The following is a 20,001-nucleotide window of genomic DNA, read 5'->3' as shown; positions in this document are numbered from 1 at the left end:
ATTGTTATGCTTCAGGGCAAATGATTCTTTCTATAAAGCAGGAAATCTGGCACGAGTAAAAGGCTGCATATTTGATAACAGGCACACCTGTTCAGAGATGAGTTGAATCACTAACTGATTAAAACCTTTGGCTCCGTGTCTCTGACATCACAACTAATCAGCCAAATGAGTGAAAAATTCAATCTCTCTCAGCTCTGAATGATGTCAACCTGAATAAATGCCTTTTGATCTTCTCTTTGAATGAGTCATAACCTTACTGTCTTCTGGAGAGACGACGCATTATCATGGACTCGGCAAATTCACACGGTGATGGACGTGCCCTTCAGGCTCATGACTCATTGCCTCTCAATCATGCAAACAACTTTCAAGCTCTGGCAAATCACCACTAAGTAAAAGTGGAAATACCTTCTAATTACAAGTTGATTGAAAGAGCTCTTATCAAAAAACATGGAGTGCATATGTTAGACTTCGAGTTTGAAATGATTTTGATTTTCTCTCCTACCTGGTATTTTACTTCTGTGTACTACTCCTAATGAGTCTGCTAAAAATAGAGTTGTTGCTTTGGTTTAACTGTTGATTTTGGTGATAAATCAGGCCGCTGCTCTAAATTATCATTGAGGCATGTAGTTTCTAGGTACACAAATGAAGTAGAATTACTGTGTAAGTGACGGGTGTATGAAGTACTTGGCAGACTTCTTTACGATTCCGGGAATTTACTGATACATTTCCAAGAACATGAGCACGACGCAGATTAGTGTGGACGTCATATTCATTATTTCCACGTGGTAGGTTTCTAATGTGTTTAGGAGCTGTTTAGGAGGCGGCGCAGGAGCATCCAAGTGGCAGTTGGGAAGCGTCTTTAGTGACGATATTACTTTGAACTTGATATTGCGGTACTTGTAGATTAGCGGGTTCCTGGTGGGACTCGGTGTCGAGTGGCTCCAACAGTTCTTCAGTTCCAACAGTATGTCTTGGTGTTTCTGCTGATGATATGGGACAAATGTCAACCTTCATGTTACTGCTCCACCTCTACAAATGAGGCTTTCACTGCCTCTGCATACAGTGAAATCTTGTTAGATGGCGGCTCTTTCCGGTTGGATTTATTGTAATCCATTGTCATTATCTGATAGGCAGAACCTTGCACATCAAATTGTCTGTATGGACCCTATGAAGCAAGAGGCTGTAAGAGACTGTATAAGACATCAGATTATAGTGAGAAACACTAAATTTCATGTATCATGTTACATATGTGTCATATTTGACTTACATTTGAAGTTAAACACATTCAACTACTGTTAAATCACATTCATGTCAATAAAGTATATCCTTTCTATCCAGTTTTTATTCAAATAACGTGTTGCCATTCACATTACGATGCCACTAAGATTTTTGGGCAATATGAGTTACATTACAAATATAATAGAGAAATAACAGTAATAGAGAGAAACAGCAGGGTATTATTGTGCAAGTGTTTGGCTCCGCTCGACTTAAAATGGTCGCTCACAGCTCCAGAAGGTTTTTCTTTAAGGAACTAAAAATGAAATGAAAATGGCTTTCCAGATTTTTGCTGTTGTGTTTGGTCAAACAGAGGAAGCAGGTCAGATGGAATGACATCATATGAGCCAGTGTAGCTGACAGAAATGTTGTTAGGATCCAACCCCTGAAAGGCTCAGGTGGTACAGTAATTCTACAAGACTTAGGAGATGTTTCTGCCCGCTGACCAGACCCGGCCGGGAGCTGTCAGCGGCTACACGGCGAAGGCATTTCAAACCGCAGGAGGATGAGCTTGTGGATTGCTCTTTAAGTCTTTAGAGTATTTGCACATCCGAACATGCCAATCTCCTATTCCACAGCTGACTTTACTCGTATCTATTCAATTTGACTGGCAACAAATTCATTATGGTTTTGCCTCTTAAATCCATGCTTTCGCTGCTCTTGTGAGATATCAGACCTGCACTCAGTTTTGCCCCTGCTGTCTCAGTTTCCACTCAGTGGGTTACCCAACATCTGAGACAAGATATGGAAAGTGAGTCACACAGCAGACTGCTGGATTCAATGGAACTTCTTAGCATGTCATATTCTATGCCATCATTTGACGTCCAGCTCTGTTTACTGCCAGTCAGGAGATGGAGGTGCGACCGAAATAACGGCGCTGATATTTTATGTGATCTTTGGCTGCCTGCACGAGGCAAATGATCTCTGCTGAAGCGTGTAATATGCACAGGTTTTCTACTGTCATGTAATGGGATGGAGAGGATTAAAAAGGGCTAAATGGGAGTGCCTGCCGATGGAATGGCCAGGTGACTTTGTTAGCCCCCTGCAGCATGCATCACTGTTGCTGTGATGTATTGTGAAATGATTGTGACTTTCCTGTCAGTCACACATGGAAATAGCGCTGGGAGAGACCACAGCTTTCAAATTGTATGATGTGTTTGTGCTTTAGCATTTTACTCTGCAAACATGTAAATATTTGTGATAAAATTGCAGATAATTTGTTTGGTTTGTAGATGGTAGCACCAATATTTGAGCCTGCCTTTTGCTTTATAATGTTATATGAATGTGTCCGTACTGAGAAGCAGACGGGAGCACGATTAGGGAAAAAAAATCCAAACAATCATCATTTTTCTTGCGGCAATGGGGATTTCTCAAACACTGTCTCCATTCCTGTGTCATCAATCATGCTTATGGATGCCAAAATGGCCTCATGATGGGCTCTCTCTGCGGGTGTTCCCTCAGAGAGCTACAGGAAACATGGTGTCCTGCAAGTATTTTAGGGTTGAAGGAAGCATTTGGAGCAGAACAACAGCACACTAACAGCATATTTAAAAAAAAAAAAAAAAAAAAAGAAAAGGCTGTTTGGTCTCTGTTTTTTTTCTGTCACTTTTGTCAAGTGCAGAGGACTTTGGGGTACAACTGTACAACTTAATGCTCCAATACAGTAGTCCTGTAATAAAGGCAGAAACAGATTGAATTGAAATGTTTTTCCTCTAACTTATGTCATATTTATGCCCTCAGTACATCACAGTGTCCAGCCTGTAATGACGAAGAAAACACTGAGCAGTCCTTCCGTTGTGGAGCTAGCGAGCCACAAGACTAAAAAAAAACATGCGATTGGTTTGGGCATGTGTCACTCAGGAGGGGTCAACCAATCAGAAGAGAGGGTCATTCTTATTGCGTCTTTTTGACACAGACATGAAACAGCTTGTTCTTGGTAGAACACCAGAGGGAATCTTAAGAGAGGATATTTAAATCTATACTGAGATGGTATTTAATACTTTAAACCACAAAATATATTCTAATAGGGATCAAGACTGCAAATTAAAACACTATAAAAGTGTGAAATATGGGGCCTTTAACTTCAGTTATTCTTATATAGTCACAAATATTTAATGTTATTGAGATTGTGTATAGATAGATAGATAGATAGATAGATAGATAGATAGATAGATAGATAGATAGATAGATAGATAGATAGATAGATAGATAGATAGATAGATAGATATACACATACGCTGTATCGATTTCCAGTGGCTTAAAATCCTTTCATTGTAAAGCCTATGTGTAGTTTTTATTTACCTTCTGACAAGAGATCTGTCCCCCTGAAGCTGGATTTTAATAGACTATATTGACACTTCTTGACGTACAATGGGGGCAGGTTTACATCATAAACTGTAATGCACATTTTCTCAGTTTCTTGTACACACAGTCATCATTTGATAGTACTCACTGCCAGTTCTATATGACTCATCCAAATGCAGTATTGAAGTGAACCAATCGCATGATCTTCCTCATAAAGCCGAGCAGTTAGTTTGTTCTGTCTGACCAACAGTTCAAAGTTATTTTACTCTGCCCGTCTGGAACCTATAGTTTATGCAACAATGCTATGTTCTCAGATTGTGATCGTTTGTGATGTTTTTGTGTTTCTTTAGGAAAGAGGGGAACTCATGTCTTCAGGGTTACTGATTTTTTTTTTTTTTTTTTTTTTTCCCAATACCAAAACGCACTTTCTGGATAATGCTTCTAAAACCTAATCCTGTTTGTGACCCAAACTTTGTGTTTATTTGTTTTTTGGCCTCCAGCTGGGTTTATGTCCAATTTTCTGTTTCTCAAAACCCTGACTGCTAAAACTTGAATTCAGCCTACACATAAAAAAAAAAAAAGAAGAAGGTATTTCAGTTGGCAGTTTGGCAGATACTAAGGGAGCTTGTTTTGGTAATTTACAAGATATATTATGTGAATATGTATAGCATTATTTAGATATTTTATGTTACATTTCACTTGTTTTAACTCTGTATACTATAAGTTTCTTAATAGATCCATGAATAAGATTAGAAGTAAAAACCCACGAAAGAGAGAGAGTTCTTGATGTTTGGCCAAATACTGTAAGCCTGACATACCTTAATTATATCACTGACACACAACTGTTGTCATATAGGTTAGTAAATAAATGATGCTGCATATAGAGCCACGAAGAATAATGTTTGTCACATTCATTTGAAATAAATCTGTGAAAAAACAAGGAATGGATGGAAGTAATTCTCCTGAGATGGCTTGGCAATAGCTCTTTAATGCTTTAAGAATCATTTGAAATGTGAAAGAATGAATGCTCCTGTTGTCAAAAAGAGATTGAATACATGCTATTTTGATCTATTAGTTCCTGTCGACAGCTGTCCAATTAAATGTTAACCTCGAGTCACTAAGAAAGAGTTTTTGTCATTCCTCATTTAAGAAGCTGGAATAATTTCCAGTAGTCACTGATCCTGTTTTTTTTTCTCATCCAATCTCAAAGTGTCACACCATTGGAATTATATCGTACTGTATGTGTAAGCTTATCAGATGACACCAGGTGTTGTTTAGACATTTTTGGCACATATCTCTCTTGATATCTGACTATCTTGTCTGATTCTGTTTATTTACTTTTGAGAACTGTTTGCACAGTTTCCAGTACATGACAAAATTTCCCTGTCTCTTTTCAAGCCAAGAACATATCATCTTATCCCGAAAGCAAATCCTCGGGATCAATGTGTGCTTCTCATTGACATTACGATCAAGTTTTAGCAGTGACGTAGGGCTGGTACTTTTCCCCAACACCTCATCTGCCTGTCAGAACCTAGCCATCATGAAACAAAGCCCCCCTCAAATGCCTCGGCGCTGTCGTTGGATCTATCTTTAGCCACACGTCTGCCAGTCCCGTGTTGTTGACAACGTCTGACTAGACATGATGTGCAACTGGAGAGGATGTCTGCCTTTACACTGCTCCTGAGGATGGTGTGTATTCAAGCTGCCGTGGGGAGCCGTGCATCGTGCAGCTGGGTTGCGTCCTCTCCCTCTCAGTTAAGCAGTCCGCTGACTAGAGGACACTTGCACTGTAACGAGGTATAATGGCCGGTGTCTGTATACTAAACCGTAAACGCTGAGTGAAAGGTAATGATCAGTACAGGCCTCAGGGCCGTCCAGGTCTCTAAACAGCCACCAGCTGCTACCTGTAGTGCAATCCTCTGCCATGCTCCACTTAGCAAACTGATGCAGACGAGACTGGTTTGCCTGCTCAGTTCTCGTGCTCAGGGGCTTCTTTGCGTGCTTCCCACATGGATCGAATATCCACACTGGACTTCTCGTGCCTCCCCTAGGCTTTTTATTGCATACTCTTCAATAAATATCAAAGCCAGACATAGTGCTACATGTGCTGATTATGCTATGCTTGTCATTCCTAAATGTGCTGCACATGGTGTTAGGGAAATCCATACATTAATCTTAACTTTAATGATATTAGTGCCCCTTCCAGAAGCATGTATGGCACATAAATATTCCATAGCTATTGGCCTCAAGGTCAAACATATTATGCTTTTTAAGTTGTGTATTTATCTTCTTGGCAAAGATTTATACGAGGATAAATCTAGTCCTTTGCATCTTTTATAAGTTTGTACAGGATTGCCTCATTCTTCTCAATTAATTGTTTTTGTAAATGTCCGAAGATAGTGAAAAAAAATATGCATATAACGATTTCCCAGAACCAAATGGGAATGGGATATGTTCACAACGAAAAGATGGGTGCTTTAGGATCATATATGAAGAACAAAAGGAGTTCAGTCTCGTGTTTAAAGAGTTACAGTTAGAAAATCTTTTAGCACTTTGAATTTCTGACTGAACTTGACTAATAGAAATACTACTACTTGATAATTAAATTATTATTTTAAAACCGTTTTAATCTCAAATGGAATGCAACCAGTTTTAACTTGTGTGGTCATCTGCTCAGCGCTGGATTACCCCGTCTTTGAATCCAAAGGCTGAAGCTGCAGCTACGGAGACACTTTTATGTCCAAATGTCACATTATAGTTCTGGAAACAATCAGCTTGAAAAGGCAATATTTTGTCTAGAAAACCAATTCCTCCACAACAGTTTTCTTCATGGTGTCTTAAAAATGTTTCTTCTGCAGGGACAGAGGGCAGTTATGCAGTTATATTTCCACCCTCAAAGAGATTTTTTTTTCACAGTACATTTCAAAAGATTTCAATATGAAACACCATACCGTTGAGTCAACACTTGGCTGTTTTATCATGCACACAGCCTTGCACATGGCATGTTGCAGTGGAATATCTTGACATATAACAAAAAATTAAAAGAAATATGACACATTTGCTTGGTGTGTGAAACTGCTCCAAAATCTTTATTCCTGTCCTTTTTCCCTTCACGCTGATTCTCCTGAGGATGAAGAATACCATCATATCATTGTACTGCACTGCTTTCATTGTAGACTGTTTTATGTCACTGAGAATTCATTTCTTCTTGAACCTGTCCTCATTCACCCAAGGACATATACCCTTCTGTATCAGCATCCCCCAGTTATTTAAAACATGAACATGTCTTTCATTATGACTTCTGACATGACCCAAAATGTGATCAGAATAATCTCATTCAATTTTGATTGATGGGAGTTATAACTTGTGCAAGAAACTTGGCTATTCTGTACACAAAACCCTCCAGAGGCATTATTAAACGTGCATAAGGAAAGATAGTGCGGAAGGCACAGATTTATAGACGCATGCTGATGTTCATATGCATCGGATGTCACTCGTACTGTACTTCCTAAGGATATGATCTCATTTCTACATGTGGTTTTCTTGTCAAAGTCTGACAGAGAGCAGCTTCAGTGTTCTGTAGAGAGTGACAGATGAAGCGTGAATGAATATTACATTCAAATTACCGATATGTACGCCTCAGATGACAGAGTATAGAACATCAGCTAACATTAGCTGACATTCAGCTAATGTCGTACACTCTCAGACACCCGGGGCACTAAATGTACGTAGGATGTAATGTAAGACATTCAGTTTCCGCTGCAGTGTACGAACACTGATTTACAGCAACCTTTAACTTTAACCTATTGATATATTATTAATAAGGAGTGAGCTAACGTATTCTGTTGAGGGTCAGATATAATGAGCCCCTCACAGTGTGTCATTTTCACATGAGATGCGCATGAAGCCAGAAAACAACATATTTCATATTGATTTATTCGTGCACTATATCCACCCGCTTACTTGAAGTTAAACTAATTCATTAAATCTTCTCTTCATGCATTTGTTCAGTCACTCATTGTTAGCCTGTTGATGCAAACCTCTCGGGACATCAGTCATTAGGGCCATTAATTAACAGAGGCCGGATAAAATCTCTCATCTCAAGGAAAACATCCACAGAGAACCTTGATGCTTTAAAGAATTTGTGTAGAATCTGTTAATCTGATAGCAGAAATAAGCAACAGTGTATGTCAGATTTGAAGTTATAGTTGTGTGCAGCTCTGAATGGTTTAAGTGAGATCTGTTTTCCCACATGGACACACCTGAATGGCTTTTTGCTAAAGTTAGACTCGTAAAAAAAAAAGCAACTCAGCCATGTTAAATCACAGTAGTCAAAGGGAAAATGAATGCAATAAATATATGCACTTTAATGACTGTGTTTCACTACAGACTAAGGAAAAATTCACTGAATTATGTAAATATGGGCAATTAAGTGAGAATAAAACAAGTGTCATTTCTGTGTCACCTTGTACACCAGACAAACAGTAAATGACTCTGGTTGTTTTAGAGCTTTGTTGACCATTCAAGGACGCCAGATAAAATTCTGGTGGGTAGAATTTAGTAGAAAGAAAATGGGACAAATGTATTGATGACTAAACTGAGGCTAAGATGCCAAGAGTTATTGTTGATGAGAAATTGATCTAAAATATGAAGAAAATGCAAAACAATTACAAGACTTTTAAGGACCGAGCGTGTGGAGTTGTGTTTAAAAAAAAATAAAAAGTAAAAAAAGCTACCAAAATTCAGACTGCTTCTGTTGGTGATTTGATGTGACAGGGAAGAAGAAACTGCACTGACATGAGGAATGTTGATCTCATTAGGACAGAGTGTGGCTTCAAGTGAATCCATAAAAAGTTGGTCAGGGGAAAATGTAGGACTCAGCAGATGGCAGAGCACATATGCTGTGGGTCTCTTTGGCCAGGTACACAGGAATACTTCTGAGAGTTGGCCTACCTTTGCTGGTACACTCAGGACACTTTAAAAACAACCAGAGTCATGAGCTGTTGTGGCTGTTTGTGAAAGACACACTTGTCACGATGTCTTCAAATACACGTGTTTTTAGAGACCGTACTGTGACCTACTCTAATATTTTTTTAAGTCATGCTCTGATTTTACTTAAAGGGTCATGACAGTTTGGAGAATCCAAAAACTTTATTGATCCTTGAAGGAAAATGGCTTTGTTACAATTGCCAACACACAGTTAGGAAAGGAGGACATATTCGCAAAAACACAGCCTCAAATGGATCATGTAAATTAAAAGGTATTCTAAAAGAACTGTCATGTGCAAGGTTGGTGGTTCAATCCTGTCCTCATACCAAAGTGTCTTCGGGCAAGACAATGAACCGCAAGTTTCTCCCAATGGCAGACGATCACCTTGCATGGCAGCTCTGTCTCTGCGTGTGTGAATAGGAGGCAAACTGAGAAGCATTTTTTTAAAAACCGCTAAGGAGAAATGGTGCTATATAAGTGCAGACAGTATACCAATTAATGTGAGTCAATGGTAATTCAACACTAGTTTAATAGAAGAGTAGTGATGGCGGTATGGCATCCTCCATATAAATTCTCTCACCCTTACATGTGTCGCATTCAAGTTGCTCTCTGTGACCTTCTTAAGGAAGTATACAAATAGCACTTGTGTTCAATGTTGTTGTAAACAGTTTATCAAAAACAAGGAACAGTTTGCATACAATGTTGAGTTTTGTGACACTTTGAGGCTGACGGTGGAGCCTTAGTGTAAGGCTGAGATGAGGTGAGAAAATACATCACATGGTTCTACAAATTAATATGAAGTGAAAAATGTAACGTGTCACAGACAAACATTTTAATCTGTATTATATGGGATTGTCAAATTGCTTCAGCTTTGAGAGGCATCGCATTATAAAACTACTTAACCCTGGTGAGGGAGTAAAGAAAAATAAATCGTGAACGGATTGCAACTGTGGATTAAAAAGAGAAAGAAAAACCTCTTTTAAATGGCAGGCATGTATTGAAGAGTATGAGCCCCTCAGCAGGAAGAAGGTGAAATTTAAATATCTGCGTATAGCGCCATTAGCAGAGATAATAAGCTAGCTGATTTGACTGACACTCCATTTGATTACAGACATGAGAGTGACATGATGTAATTGCGGCTTGTGATGACAGCTTGGATAGGTGTTAATAAATCTCTGACTGCATAAATAATCCCCTCTCATTAAAATTCAACCTTACATTTCTCACGGTGTTGGTTAACACAAATGACATAAGATTAATATGTATTGAATTTGCTGCTGTTTTGTTATTATTATGTTAATGTGAGTAGGATCTGCTTCCTGTTTGTGCATGTTGAACACATACTGATCCCATGACGTGAATCACAGTGCAGTTAAGCATCCTCCCATCAGCCCTTCGTACAGTGAGGTTGGGACAAGCCTCTTTGTTTGAGCCTCACTCTCCTCTTAATGCTGAATCACTTTCCGAAGGCCAGCTGTGATACAAGGCTGCTCGTGGGAAATAATTCCCCCTCTGCTGCTAAAGTGTGGCTTTCTCAGGATCACTGAAGGCTTTTTTTTGGAAATCATTCTTGCTACCATACCAGCCAGAGGTAAATAAAAACCTCATCTGCATACGATTTGGCTCAGTGATTCAGTGAGTTACAAAACAAGAAAGGCTGTCCCAAAGCTCTGCTAATACATTTACTTAAGAAACATTTTTGTTTTCACAACTGTTTCCAAAAATCCTTTGTAAGTCTCATGGGTGACAATAAGCCTCTATTTTAGACTTTAAAATAAAGAACATCAGGTGGTAGAAAAGCTGATAAAAGCTTGCAGCTGTGGAAAACTTCATCATCGGAAATATCAAAATCTAAAGTATTGTTAGGTTATAAGGTCCTACAGTCTGAGTCGGAGAGAAGCACACGTTTTATTATTGTTTTTACAGTTAATCGTTGATGTTATGCTGTTTAATGTTTTTTCACTTTTGCCCGAAGCTATCCAACTTCATCAAATACAATACGGTATCATTGCCAAATTAAACTTTATTTGAATAAAACTTGTGTTTTATAGAAATGCCAACAGTAAAACTGTATTCGGAAGATAATGTCTGACAGCGGACTCGAGGACACCCCCATCTCCAGTTCACAAAAGAATGGGTGGGGGAGAAGTGGATTGTATTGGATGACTGGTTTGAGAAATTTCTGATATATAGTGTACTTTAATTCTTTGGGGTTGACAACTAAATGACTGCAGCTAGGAAAAAAAAAAAAAAAAAAAGCAATTTCCCTAAACCAATCACTCCAGAAATTTTGCACCGTGACAATGTTTGAAAATTGAGAATGTGTTTCATGAGGAAAATGCGTATGATTGCTGGCAGATCAACTGTTGGAAAAGACGGGTGATGAGCTGCATTTCTGGAAAAACAATATAAAATCGAAATTTCTCCTTTTTTAGTTCCAATTTTGTCTTAAAAGAGAAAGCAGGATATGTAATTTACAGAGCCAGTTCGCAGTCTGTCGCCAACCAAAATAAGTTTAATTTCTGTCACTGTAAAAAGATCAACTACAGGAATTGTGCGCAATTGCAATGGAAGAGGCAAGTAGTTGCATATTCAGCTTATTTTAAGTGTTTGCTATGTCGTTTGCCAAGGTTTTGTAGCTGGTTGCTATGCGGTAGCTAAGTGGCTCTATAACATACTATCGATCTGACTTATTGTTATTCCGTTTTCTGCACATTAAATGGAGTTAATTGATAAGCAAAAACTATGTTTTGCGTTATCTATGAAAGCATCCTCACTTTACTTTAAGCGCCTAAAACTTTTACATAGATTGAACATTCAAGAACACACAATGGGGTCATTTCAAGAGCTAACAACTGGGCAGTGGAATTGAATTCTCGTAATAACCTGCGTTCATTGTGAGGAAGAAACATTGCCAGTTCAACGATGTGGCTGTTTGTATTTGTTTATGGTGTGTAGTAAAAAAGGAATGTGCTGTATCAGGCGTTTTCTGTCGATCAGATGAGTTCATTGATGGTTTCAGTCTTTTGACGTTATCGACAAAGGTATTACTACAAAGCATCTGAAATTGCTATGGAACATTTCACTTGACACCAGAGCAAGTGTTTCTTCCAGCTGTAAAAGACCAGTGCGTCCAGTGCATGCCTCTCCGCTGCTAACGTGTGGTCTGTGTAGATAGATTATCTGTAAGGCTGCAGTGCTGTTTTAACCTTGGCTAGGAAAGTCGTGGCACTTGGCTGAGTGGAGAAGTCCCTTGAAAGCTCTTTCCCATATGTTGATGTACGACAGGCTTCTTTTTAAGTGATGTTTTGCTCTGTTGAGACTGCTAGAGCACACAGTAGGGTTGTAGTGTCAAGATGGATTTTCTTCTTTTCCTTGACATATCTGATGAAAAGGCAGCACTCAGAAGTTGCAGCTCTAGTAATATCTGTCCTGCAGTGTGATATTAATGAAGCTCCTAAATCCATGTTTTTTTTAGAACCTTATTTTTTAATTGGTATTTAGCATGTAGTGTATTTTAAAGGATGTCAACTGCGATGTAGTCATTGCAGGCCTGAATAGTGGAGATTGAGCCTATGATGCTGCAATTGTGTTGTCCAGCAATTATTCAATAAAACATTTGTAATGGGAGGTTTACCTAAATGCTGCAATTACATAACAGTCCCTTTGCCTTTAGGATAAAGGCCTTTTTTTTGGAGGAGGTGCATATGCTTGATTATACTGTGTGTAAATGTCTCTACATCCTGACAGCATCTGTTTTCTTATTATCGTCTGTGTGTTGTTTTCATATTTATCAGAACCATGAAAATGCAATTATCCATGGCAATATGGCAGATATTTAGTACAGTGGTTATAATTCAGACTTTAAAAGCTTTCTGTAGAATTATAATGGGTGCTATGTTCATTTTGTTGATTTACCGAGCCATTGGGAGGTTGAGGGGCTACTCCCCACTGACATGTTTGGCAACACCCACCGCCCAGGAAGTGAAATGAAACATTAATGGTACGTCCTCACAAACAAACACCCATAGGGAAATTAATAGCATATTGAAGTTAGATTTTACACCATATGCTTACAACCAAGTACATTATATAACAAGTGTTTTGAGAATGTCTCTTTACCATTAAATGTTCTATGTAGTTTGTACCTACGGGTGCACTGAAATGCTTTTTTTTTATGCATTTAATGTCTCTGCTAACATGTAAGACGTATCTTCAGTTTAGTTGAAGAGAAAAGACATTGTTCTTGCTGATTTATTTTAGGTCCATGCTGCTCTAACTAGCAGCCTGAACATTCTGCATGAGTCTCGCACTGCCCCCAGTGTGCAACATACACACACACACACACACACACACACACACACACACACACACACACACACACACACACACACACACACACACACACACAAAACACCCCCTTCACATTGCTATACTGTACGTGTTGAAAAGTATTTAAATGTAACTATCAGCTTTGCACAGTTGTTTGATTATGTTTGGTCAACCAGTATTAAGCTTCATAAAAACAAACATACAGTAAATCCTGAACTGTTTTATATTTCGAGAATGTCCTACTCAATCAACATTCTTAAGACTTTCTCACATCAACATACAACTACAAAACTTGTATATTTTTTGTTTTTGGAAGAGACTTGGTAATTGTTGAATTTGATTTTTAACCTTGGGATGAACTTGTGTGATCATTTTCACAGCTTTCAACCACCTCTCAAAGTTATTTTTTTTACCTCCATGATGACGACTCTGAGATGTGTTTGAAAGCTCCCAAAAGTTGACCTTTAAGTTGATATTACTTTGTCAAAAACTAGTCACCATTCTGCATGTGCTCTTTGATCTTCTTCAAGCACCAGGCAGCACATGCTTGTTAATTTTCAAAAGTCATCAAAAGTGCAACAGACTACAATAAATGTAGTTGTAAAATAAATTGTATTATAGACTAAGTTTACAGTATCTGTCTCTTTTAAAGTGGCTGCTGGGAAAATTAATTGATGCGAGTCATTATCTTTTGATTCACTTCAGTATTTTCCCAATGTCATCAATTAAAAATTTCCCCTCGGGGATTAATAAAGTATATACCTACCTACCTACCTAATTATGTAACATGTAAGAGATTACTTTGAAGGAATATATTATGTTTCCCTACTGATTTAACTTCGATAACCCTCAGTGGGTGATATCATTTATCAACAGACCAGATGAGAAACACCACCACAAGCACAAACCAAAAAAATGTTTCTACTCTTTCCATGTCTGAATTCAAGAGCTAATTTCCAGTGCGGAAAAAAATGGAGGGAAAATATGTACTGCATCTAGTTTCATGTGGAGATATTTGTCCCTGACCAGAGTTTCATGATTGCTTATTTTAAGTAACACTTTGGTTTGAGAGTTACAGTCAGAAACCCAGAACACAAGTAATTATTTTAAATTCTAAAGAGGTAAATTCATGATAAAAAAAAAATAGAGGCTCTAGCAAACCAGTGCTCCTTAAGAATCACATTTTTGTCAGCTTTTATCAGCTCCCTTGTGGTGCAATGTCTCAAGAACATACCACGTGTTTTGGATATTTCAATACTTTAAAGAAATATTTAACTATTTAGGGTAACAAAACCAAAACAAATATGCAAGATTGAAGTGTTAGTGGTTTAAACAAGGTTAAACATCTGCTCTAACGCAAGCTGTAATTGTTTACATGTTCGACTAACTGGCTTATACCTACAGCAGAAACCTAACCCAGTATTATAATATTACAAGGCTAGCATATAATTAGCAGACTACATTATGCAGTGCCAGCCAGCACAACTATACGACCTTGTGAACCCAACTCTCCCCCTGCTACTGCAGTGGCCCGTTCACCAGCTCAGCGTGGAAAAAAAAAACAAAAAACCTCACCTTCTTCATTTGAAAAATTGATTTTATTTTGGCAAATATTCTTCCATCTCTGCAGGCTACCTCCCCTGCCCCTCTTCAGATCCTCAGAACAATATCACTGCACAATGTTAGGGAAACCGAATCAAATATGAGACTCAAAGAATGTCCTTTATATTATCCATACAACACTTTTTGAAGACATAATAGTCAGTCAGCTCTACTATCATCAACAGCTCTCTGTCCTTTCTATGTGTCCTTGATTTTTTTTTTTGGAAGATTGCGTTTTAAGGCTTTTTACTGCTGAAGGGATTCGGTCCAGATCCCATAGACTTATAGTCAATGTCATATAAAAAATACTAAAAAAAGATGGCGATGGACCACACGCTGCAGTCACTAAACAACAACAGCATTTATGGGAAATTTTAGTCTAGGTTTTGGAAACACACTGAAACACTGTTCTTAGAAGTACACATGATTTACTGATGGTTGCTGACTCGGGTACTTGTTCTGTGCTACTGTTGTTTGACCTCAGTGAAGCATTTTATGCAGTCAACCACTTCATCCTAATCATAACACTAAAACATTGGGCAGGTGTTACTGGAACTGCTCGTGTTTTCCACTTATTTACCTAACAGAAATATTTTGTTTCTGTTGATGAAATTACCTCACAAACTGTGAGATTAAACATGGAGTACCACAAGGATCGATCCTCGGGCCTTTGCTAGTTACCTCCTTTCGACATATCCATGACTACTACATTTTCCTCAGACTAAAATCTGGCTATTATCTGTGAATATAAAAATGTAAGTTGTTTCAGTCAGTTTTACTGTGGACACAAAAACATGCTGTTTTTCTTTGTCTGTTTTGCAGGTGAATATCTTCGTGTATGTCCTCAGGGAAACACATGTTGCACCCAGGAAATGGAAGACAGATTTGGTCAGCAGAGTAAACAGGACTTTGAGAATCTGGTCGACGAAATGAGTCTTGAATTGCGAAGCACTTTTGTTTCAAGACATAAAAGATTTGATGGTAAGTCTTTTCTTTGTTTTGCTTAATGCTTTTTGCCTATTAATCTTTTTCTCTTTTTTTTTTTAATTGATTTAATGTTTATTCACTCTAGGACAAAATGCTGCTGCAAAAGAAAAAAAAAAAAAAATCAAAGGCTTGAGACTGTATGTGTTAATTTGAAAGGGTTTACTGAAGTTGTTTAGCTGTCCTCCCTTAAGAGGAGATAAGATGTGAGGATCACATTAATATGCCTTGGAGTAGAGAACCCTCTTGTTGGCTTCCTGCACTTGGCTGACGGCTTGAACAGCAGCACAGAGACAAACTCTACATTTTTAAGGTTGTGCTGTGCGTGTGATCTTGGCCTGGCACCATTGTGACAGTCTTGACCACTACACATCCACTGAGTTTTTCTATGGGAGGGGATGTGCTCATTACTGAACCAAGCCTCTCTCTGCCTCTCCACCTGTCTCTCTTGGTGTTCCTCTTTATGGAGACCGCTCCCTCTAGTTCCAGTTTAATGAGAAATAATACCACTTCCAGCTTCCCACATCAGACTGTGTGGGTAGCAGCAGCTTATCACTGTGTACAATAGTGGAAGGTGGTGGAGGTAAAAATTGTCAAGCGCACAGCCACCCGTCAGCATCATTATTTATCATCATTATTCATCAAGGATGTTGTGTAATGCCTTTTATTGATTTATCACTCAGAAGCCTTTTAAGAATGATTGTATCTGAATTCTCTTTGCCTCTGAGGGAATGGCAACACAAACATTTAAATTTACTTTAAAAACATGTCCTAACACTTCTCTTTAAAAATCAGACAATATTAGATTGTATACACAATATACAAATAAGACACTGCAGTGTTATCGTTAGGGTCTTGGCAAATATGATGTACAACTATATAAGACCCCTATATTTAAAACCGTCGATTAGTTTTTGCTTCCTGTATTTGTGAATGTTCATATGACTATCAAAGCTGACAGTAACCAACAAATTTTGGCAACCTTGACTGAAACCATGGGTAATTTATCAGTACAAGCAAACTTTATTTATTTGAACACTTGGAATGGTTTTAAAAGAGTGATTTACATAAGAGAGAAAAGACAAATGTAAAAACTAAAAAATAGAAACAAATAACATTTAGAAAAAGACAATGAAAAAAAAAATCAGGGTTTAAAATTTAAAGAAACTTTAACAAAAGTATGCTTTTGTAAAGCAGCAGTCTTTGAAAATGGACTGGAGCAGGGGTCATGAAATTTTAATTATCTCTGCATTTAAAATTGGAAATAAGTAGTAATTGTATGACTAGTGCTGCGATGACTGACCTGATACACCTGGTACACAACAACAACACTCCCAAAGATTCAGTGAAACCAAAAGTAATTTTAATCTTCAAAGGTAGAAGGTTAAAACATAGATTTTCATATTGGGCTGTCTAAATATATCCAATGTCAACAACTGAAAAATGGTTGAGTGATATATAGCGCAATTTAATACTCAACAGTCAATGTCTTGCCCTTCTATCCTCATTCTTTTAAACTATTCAACATATTATATGAAACAAACGCTATTAGGTTACAGCTTGCAACTCTCAGATGATTGCCCATTGCCCAGAAACTCAATGTCACAATGCCTGGGTGATGTCTGTCTGTTTTTTCCAGGAATATACACCTCTTCAACCCACATGTGATTCCTGGAAGCAGGCATAAATAAATAAATGTTATTTTGATCAGTCGCTATCAAGTTAATAAATAGCATGGGTAGCTCCAGTAATGAGGGAAATGAGGTTTGTCCAGCAGCACTTAGATGTATGAACCCAGGCACCCCTTTATCTCTTGGGGTTTGGTGCCACTCTCTATAATTTCATTAGAGCCAAAACAGATGAAATCTGCAGGTTTTATGGAGGAGACTGTGTCTGATGAGTTTCTCCACTGACAACCAGTTTGGGAAAGTGGAAATACAATAGCATTTTGTGATGAAGCAGTGTTACCAAAATAAACGTGATAGCCTTGATAGTGAACACATAGTTAGAGATATAAACAATACAAAGCTATTAGCTCTCTTTTATGCCCTTTACCATCTATTTTGCACCCGGCTGCGGAGTCCCACCTACACAGAGTCGGAGTATGTGTATGTTGTCTTCTCTTTATGCAGACTGTGAGTGTTACTGTAGGTTATACTTGCTGGGCATCCCACACATTCCTGACACCACAGCCTATGTGTCACAGTTAGAGGGCACAGTCTCGACTCTGCCAAGACACATCTGAGCAGAAATATCCACAACTACTCACGGGGCACAGTAGAGTTGTCCGAGTCCAAGAGAGAAACAGCATCATCTGAAAAATCGATTCCAAACATGGAGCCATGTTTGCTGCTTTTAAGTGAAAAATTAGCTTATTTATTATGTTTTTCATTACTGTACTTATACCAAAAAGCACAGGAAATAACTGCTCAGAGAAAGTACACAAAATGGTGGCTGGCAGAGAATTATTTTCTACCGCCCTCATTAAAGACGAAGGCAGGGTTTGTAATTGTTAATCAATTGTTGGCCTTCCTGACCACAAACACCGTGGTGCTGGGTAGCCTTGCAGAATATTAATGTGGTCCACCTCTGCCATTGATCTTATATCGCTCACTTTTATTGCCAACAATTGGTGTCAGGTGTATTGTTGAAAAACTGTTGAATTTCTTTTACAATTATGTGTAAAAATATTTAAGTTAATTTCCCTCCTTCCTCGGCAATCATTACCGAGGTGCCCTTAAGCAAAGCACTTAACCCGAAATTACTTCTTGAAGGCGTCCAACCATACAGAAGAAAGTACTTTGCTGGCCACTTACCAGGTGCAGATGTGTGTGACTAGATGAATGTGAAGCTGGGTGGTGTTGAAAAGGGCATGCTTGTTCAGCAAAGTCCTTCTTTAGTTAAGAAGTCCTGTTGGACCATCCAGTCAGAGACCTGTGTAGGATTCAGACAGAAATGCCACAGTATCACTGTACACAATGGGACTTTTACATGGAGATGTCTGGGAGTACACTTCTGTTTAGATAGATAGATAATGGTTTTAGAAATACAAACGTTTTTAACTCCAGTTAACATTTACCATGCTAACTATTTTTTTTAATTATTACAGCTGAATATGATAGTTTTTGAATAGAATCCCACTATATTTCATTACATTAGACCTTATTTGTAGGATATATTCCTCCTGACTCACAGTATACTATTTACTTGTATTATTCACCAGCTCTGATTTTACATTGAATGCCTGTGCTTTTGACTGCCACTGTGTGACTCACAGTAGGTTGGCCACAGGAATTAACAAAATGAAATGGAGACTTAAAAGGTCAACCTGTCATGTTCTCTTCTGTAGCAAAGCACTCGGAGCAGCTCTCTGTCGACAGGCACTTCCTGTCAGACCAATCAATGAACCAGCTCATGATTGACAGGCAGAATTTCTAGTGCAGCAAAATTGCTGGTTTCATGTGCAGGCGTGATAGCTTGAGCAGGCTGAATACCCATCTGTGTATGTTACATTATGCAGTTTCAGTAATCACAAAGTGGGAGATGTGCTCCTTCTTTGACTGGCTATAGTCTTGTAGGAAACAACACGTATTGCTCTGCTGGAGATAACAGCTGTTTACTCTGCTGCATGAGAGCCAACAAATCATGTTATTTTTGCAAGTTTGCTCATGGTAGTTTCACTGATAAATTACAGGTAGCTTTGACAATGTGTCGCTTGCGGGAATGTGTTTTACATAGGAGACGTTTGACAAACGATCAGAAAAAAACTTGTATTGAATTTATTTGGCTCATGCAGTTCCATTTTATTGGTCTGTGGCCTTGTATATAAATGCTGCTCTGCGCCTGATGGAATTTGTAATTTGCAAGAATGAATGCAAATATAAAATCTTTATCTGTAGAATGCAATGTTGAGCAGTTTCTCGTTTTTTTTTTTTCAGCAAAAGGGTTGTCCATGGGCATTAATCTTCCCCAAAGTAGTCTTCTGAACCTGAGCTACTCCCAGGTTGGGCTGCCCCTAAAGTTGCAGCCAAATGATTATCACCTGAACCTCCGCTCACAATTCTGCAATTATTTCATTACCCGCGTTTAACACAGGGCAAATAAAAAAAACATAAACTGCATTTTTTATTTTTTTTTTATAAAGAAAACAACTGAAAATGTATTAAGATTATCACACAGATCTCTGTTGGGACAAATTGGCGAGGGGTTACATTGGGGACTAGATCAAGTTGACGTCATCATCTCAGTTATCTCCAGAAGCTGTGGTCTGCCTACAAATTAAATTCACTTATCTCGCCTTTTCCATCATCTCGCTCAAAAATGTTAAATAGCAATGTTGTGTTCCAAGATTGTTGGAGTAGACTGACATCTCCGACATCTACAGGAGACCAGCATCAGTAGGTTTTCTGCAGGAGCACAGAAACAGAGGCTTTGTTTTCATCACAGAGAGAATGGCTATGTGTAACCTCTGCAGCTCTCCCCACACAGTGAGGAGTTGGGAGCCAAGCTGAGCTT

The 20,001-nt window shown here is 38.4% G+C and overlaps 1 protein-coding gene across 2 annotated transcripts in view; it reads left to right on the top strand.

Annotated features, from left to right (window-relative positions):
* Positions 1 to 20,001, top strand: part of gpc6b (glypican 6b) — a 71,034-nt gene that overhangs the window by 1,932 nt on the left and 49,101 nt on the right. For both annotated transcript variants that reach the window (XM_069153913.1, XM_069153912.1), the window contains exon 2: positions 15,325 to 15,483. In XM_069153913.1, coding sequence (XP_069010014.1) covers positions 15,325 to 15,483 — 159 coding nt within the window. The remainder of the gene's footprint in view (positions 1 to 15,324; positions 15,484 to 20,001) is intronic.

The sequence above is a fragment of the Embiotoca jacksoni genome, unplaced genomic scaffold (genome assembly GCF_022577435.1).
Source record: "Embiotoca jacksoni isolate LCO1_2020_lvr unplaced genomic scaffold, fEmbJac1.0.p SCAF_2, whole genome shotgun sequence".
Taxonomy (NCBI): Eukaryota; Metazoa; Chordata; class Actinopteri; family Embiotocidae; genus Embiotoca; species Embiotoca jacksoni.
The sequence above is the reverse complement of the archived record's forward strand: the minus strand, read 5'-3'. Positions and strand labels throughout refer to the sequence as shown.